The sequence below is a fragment of the Gymnoscopelus braueri genome (assembly GCF_963280865.1).
Source record: "Gymnoscopelus braueri genome assembly, chromosome: 23".
NCBI lineage: Eukaryota > Metazoa > Chordata > Actinopteri > Myctophiformes > Myctophidae > Gymnoscopelus > Gymnoscopelus braueri.
In genome coordinates, this window is record NC_137625.1 from 41,431,366 (window position 1) to 41,437,462 (window position 6,097).

General features: G+C 47.3%; 1 protein-coding gene across 1 annotated transcript; it reads left to right on the forward strand.

The window, feature by feature from the left end:
- Positions 1–2,278: 2,278 nt before the first annotated feature.
- LOC308079528 (gelsolin-like) lies at positions 2,279–4,598 on the forward strand. The gene has a single exon (XM_080421078.1). It carries the CDS (start codon positions 2,419–2,421, stop codon positions 4,579–4,581), a length of 2,163 nt encoding a protein of 720 aa, XP_080277204.1. The 5' UTR covers positions 2,279–2,418; the 3' UTR covers positions 4,582–4,598.
- The last annotated feature ends 1,499 nt before the right edge of the window (positions 4,599–6,097 follow it).

The following is a 6,097-nucleotide window of genomic DNA, read 5'->3' on the forward strand; positions in this document are numbered from 1 at the left end:
AGACTTGTGAACCTTCAAATTGCTGTATAACATTAAGTTTGGCATCTGCAATTGCCAACTTTGTTTGTAGCTCAAGCCCTTCCCTTTGAGCCTTAAGTTGGGCTTCCTGAGCCTCCAAGCATTGCCTTTCCTTCAATGCTGCTACTTCAGCCAATTCCCTTTGGGCCTTAAGTTGGGTTTCCTGAGCCTCCAGGCATTGCCTTTCCTTAAATGCTGCTACTTCAGCCAATAATGCAGCTTTCTCCATTTCAGCCTTTAAGCGTATAGTGCTGGCTGTAGAAGAACGAGAACTTCCAGAACCTGACTTGGACTTCCCCTTAGACACTCTGGAGACACTGTCTGCCGGTGTTATCTCCGCATCATAAGCTCTAGCTTGAGACATGCGTTGATGGACTTCTGTCATCCACAAATCAACTTTCTTGGTGAACTCATTACATGAATTAGACTTAGGCTCAAACCAAGTGTGCTGATCATCAATCATGGCCTGTTCCGGATATGAATTTTGCTCAAACATTCGCATGACTGAAATATTCAGCTCACAAAAGTCATCAAACAATAGCTTGAACTCCACCATTAGCTTAGTCTTGATAACTTCCAGGTTACCATCATCATCCATCAAATGCTCAATTTCGTTCCTTTTACCTGTTAGCTGGCCCAGTTTTGCTTTCCTGGATCCAACTTGACGATTGAACATCTCCTCCATAGCTTTGACTGTAGGCTTTGATTGTCTCTTGCTTACTGTTGCAGCCTCTTTGTCTCCTTCCATAATTGTAGCTTTACTTATTTCCACAGTGGCCAAGGCAAATGTCCTTTAATCCACAATAATGTCCATCCACTTCTGCTGTAGCGATGTAGAGTCCTTGTTGATATTCCTTAATAGTGATCCCACATGTTCCAATATTCCACAATGCAGCAAAGAGGAGTCCTACTTTTCTTACTAATGTAGGTGCCAAAATCCCTTACGCGTTTTCAAAAGAATAGAGTCCACTTCCAAAGTACATTTTCTTCATTTATTCAAACTAAAAATGTTTCCAAAAAAAGGTGTAAACTCAATCAAACAAAAACGGTAAGAAAAGTGTTTCTGGCCTAACCCCAGTGCTGTCTTTTCTAACTTGTACCCACTTGTACTGATCTCAGGTCACTGTGACCCTGGCTCATTATATACAGGACTAATAAACACACCTGAGCCTAATCAAAGCAGCTGTTCTGAATCCCTTGATTAGAGCAACAATTAAGCACAGTTGCATCATGCACAGTTCTAATACTATCAAGATAGTTTACCAAACACTGGAAAATACACATCTACTATAATCCTTATCATTTCAAACTCTCACAATAATTCTCACAATACACAGGTCATATGTTCTCAGATATCTGCTCCCACAGTATCTCTATAGTCATTACGAAATGGGTCTTTCAGATTTTTCATATTCCATCCTGATTGCAGGAGTGTTTAATTTTGAACAAAATGCCTCAAATCATGAACACAGCGTGCAATTTCCGTGAAATTATGTACGCACATTCCTACTAGGCCGAGGAAGAAATGCCACTTGAAAATGTTCAAATGAGCCTCATGGTGGCTGTAAAGAACACTCAGTGCATACTTGCCAGCATTAGCCATAGATGGGTACCGCCGTAAGGTGGACCATGGCAGGATGCCCGGAAACCTATATAAGGGGATGAATGACCTATTCAGTCCCGACCCTCAAATCCATGATCTACTGTATCTATTCAGTCCAGTCCCTTAGTGACCTATTCGATCCCAACCCTCCCATATATGGAGATCCCCATAGATGGAGACAACCGACCTACCCAAGTCTGACATCATAGAATCTCTCCTAGACCTCTACACATGGAGATAACTAACATACCTCTGACATCAGAGAACCCCTCCTGGAACTCCATATATGGAGCTAACCGAAACATCCAGGACTGACATCATAGTCCCAGGTTTGGGCATAACTGACATAGCCCGCTCCATATATGGATATGACTGACACTAACTGACATCACCGTATTGACACCAGGGCCGCAGCCAACAGTATAAAGGCAACGGAACTCTCTGCTTATTTCAGTTCCCTCAGCGACACTGAGCGACATTCACTCTTCCCAGAGAGGTAAGCATCAGACAACCCATCAGGAGTTGGTTTTCACAGCCTAAGCCTTATATCAGGTTTTACCTACTTCTCATAGTGGCTCTCGGATCTGGTCAAAGAATCAGCCGATTATCAGTTCAACACCTCCATTAGACAGACTGAACACTCCCCCTCTGTCCAGCCAACGCTGAGGCAGCAAAGCCCAAGGCACTTCTGCCGTCTATCTTCCACCTCAGATCTGCTCTTCAGTCTCCACTACTCTGAAAAGCATCTTCTAAACCTCTCCATCTATCCTAGCCCCTCCGTGCCTCTCAGAGCCACCATGGTGTCCCATAAGGAGTTTGCGGGCGCTGGGAAGGAGCCGGGTCTGCAGGTGTGGCGTATTGAGAACATGGACCTGAAACCGGTTCCTAAGGCTCTGTATGGCAACTTCTACACTGGAGATGCCTACGTACTGCTCTACACCACCCCAGCACCTGCCCACTACATCCACATGTGGTTGGGGGATGAGTGTTCTCAGGATGAGAGTGGGGCAGCTGCCATATTTGCCATGCAGCTGGATGATTTTCTTGGTGGTGGGCCAATGCAGTTCAGGGAGGTCCAGAACAATGAATCCATTACCTTCGTGGGGTACTTCAAATCAGGCATCAAGTACCGGAAAGGAGGAGTGGCATCTGGTTTCCAGCATGTGGTGACCAATGACATGAGTGTGAAGAGGCTCCTGCACATCAAGGGACGGAGGGCCATCAGGGCCACGGAGGTAGACCTGTCCTGGGGCAGCTTCAACCAGGGGGACTGCTTCATAGTTGACCTGGGAAAGGACATCTACCAGTGGTGTGGCAGTGAGTGTAACCGTTTCGAGAGGCTCAAGGCCTCCCAGGTGGCCATTGACATCAGAGACAATGAGAGGAATGGAAGAGCCAAACTACATATGGTCGACGATGGCGCAGAGCCACAGGCGATCATAGAGGCTCTGGGACCCAAACCCATTCTTGCCCCCGGTACCTCAGACGACGAGAAGGTGGACACCTCCAACAGGAAGAAGGAGGTTCTCTACATGATCTCTGATGCTTCTGGTTCTATGAAGACCTCAGTAGTGGCCCAGTCCAGTCCATTCAAACAGGCCATGCTCGCTCCTGAAGAGTGCTACATCCTGGACAACGGGGTGGACAAGAATGTGTTTGTTTGGAAAGGTCCTAAAGCCAACACATCGGAACGTAAAGCTGCCATGTCAGCAGCCCAGCAGTTCATCAAGGAGAAGGAATATTCTCATAAGACCCAGATCCAAGTGCTGCCTGCAGGGGCTGAGACCACACTGTTCAAGCAGTTCTTTGGTGACTGGAAGGACAAGGACGAGACCACGGGCCCCACGAAGGCCTACACCATCGGCCACATAGCGAAGGTGGAGCAGGTGCCCTTCGATGCCTCCACCCTACACTCTGACAAAGCCATGGCTGCACAGCACGGCATGGTGGACGATGGGAAGGGCAAGGTTCAGATCTGGCGTGTGGAAGGTGATAAGGTGCCTGTGGAGGCCTCCTCTTATGGACACTTCTATGGTGGAGACTGTTACCTTATCCTCTATAGCTACAGGCAGGGAGGGCGTGAGCAGTACATCATATACACCTGGCAGGGAATTAAATGCACCCAGGATGAGTTGGCTGCCTCAGCCTTCATGACAGTGAAGCTGGATGACTCAATGGGAGGATTACCAGTTCAGGTGAGAGTGACCCAGGGCCAGGAGCCCCCCCACCTGATGAGTCTGTTCCAGGGCAAACCCATGGTCATCCACAGTGGTGGGACGTCACGCAAGGGTGGCCAGACCAAGGTGGGCAGCACACGTCTCTTCCACATCCGCCAGAGCTCCTCTAACGCCACACGGGCTGTGGAGGTGGAGCCCTCTGCCTCCAGTCTCAACACCAACGACGTGTTTGTGCTCAAAGCTCCCGATGCCATGTTTGTGTGGCGCGGTGCAGGAGCCAGCGACGAGGAGATGGTCGCTGCCAAGCATGTGGTGGGCTACCTGGGGGGCAGCAGCAGTGACATGTCAGAGGGCAAGGAGCCAGCTGGTTTTTGGTCTGCCCTGGGTGGTAAGAAGGACTACCAAACTTCCAAGAGTCTGCGTAACATGGTTAAACCCCCACGTCTGTTTGGCTGCTCCAACAAAACCGGACGACTCATAGTGGAGGAGGTACCAGGGGACTTCACTCAGTCAGACCTGGCTACTGATGATGTCATGCTCCTGGACACCTGGGACCAGATCTTCCTTTGGGTTGGCAAAGAGGCTAATACAGAGGAAAGGACTGGGGCTCCCAAAATCGCAAAAGAATATGTGGACTCAGACCCCTCTGGCCGTAGAGGGCTGCCCATCTCCACCATTAAACAGGGGGACGAACCCTCAACATTCACTGGCTGGTTCCAGGCGTGGGATCCCAAGATGTGGGAGACAGACCCACTGGACAGAATCTGTGCATATTTCCAATGAACACCAAACATCCAGGCTCTTACAACCACCCCAACTCCTCACTTACCCTCTGGCAAGCATCTCAGGCAACTGCTGTGGCAATTCTTTAATAAGGATGTTATAGAATAAAATAAAATAACCCGCACACCGTCTTCACTTGCACTTGGGGACAACTTTTATCAAGGCAACGTTTCGGTCATAGAGCTTCTTCAGTTATCTCAAAGCCTAATAAGAATATTATAAAATAACCCCTCCACCCAACCCCACAGCACATTGCAGAATGTTCGCCCCCAGAATAGGGACGCTAGCATTCATGTGGTTGAAACATAGCGATAACGTAACTTTGACATATAAAAAGGGGTTGTGTTGGAAGACCTGCAGTAGCTCAAGCAAGTTCACAAATCTCTGCATGTTGATCATCATTCCATACTGAAATTAACAGAATCCATTGTCTTCTTGTAAGGTAGATAAATCACTTTTGAAAATAAAAATTAATCGATGGCAAGCTTTGGAAAAGTGGCAGTAATGTATGTGGAGTATACATGACATGTTGTCTATGGGCCAAACATGCAATCACACGCTATTGTCCATAAACCCCCTTTTAAATTTTACTTTAGAGAGTGTCCAAATGTAACCAAATGGACCCGAAAGGGTTCATTTGACCGATACGGTCCATTTGATTCCTAACTATTTAGCGGATGACCCCTGGAACCCCCTCAAAGGACCCTTGGGAGGTCCCCAGGCCCTATCTTGAGAACCAGTGCTTTAACCAAGGAAACCGAAAAAGAAAAAAAAACATTCCTTGAGGGCCCCTGACAACCACCCAATTCCTTGAGGGCCCCTCACAACCACTTGGAATCTCCCAAACTTGTCAGCTCTAATAGGTCGACCCCTGTCACCCCTACCTCACGGCTCCAGAAAGGCGTCTTGCTTAAGAACATCACATCCATTCATGGCCGTACATGCATATATTCATGTCATATTTGCAGACGTCTGAGTTATGTAACGTTGCCTGGTTTAAATATATGAAGTCTGTGTGAAACGTATAGGCTATATAACTGTGACCTGGCTTGCATGCACCGCACTGGGAATAGCTACCAGCCACTACATAAATGTTTGCTCACTGGGAAAATCCATAATGTATTTTCTGCTTTTAGCCAAAATGGCTGTATAGCTCCTTGTATGTTCAACTGGTGGGAGTCATAGGAGAATATAAAAAGAATGTCAAATGTTGTTTGAATCTGCCGTGCCCTGAATAACTCGGGGGAGTGAGTTTTGCTTGATAATGTGTAGCCTGATTTATACTTGTTTGTGCGCCGTTGTCACACGCCAAAAAGATAACAAGTTCACAACTCGTTGAGCTGCGATGGGTTGTAAAACTGCAATTTTCAGTGCACAACCAAGTAAAGATCGGGCATTAGTAACACACAAAACATACAAAAATATACAAATACACAAGCATACATTATATCATGAACGGCAATGTACACTGCACACACTGCACACACATGCACACACTCACACACACACACACACA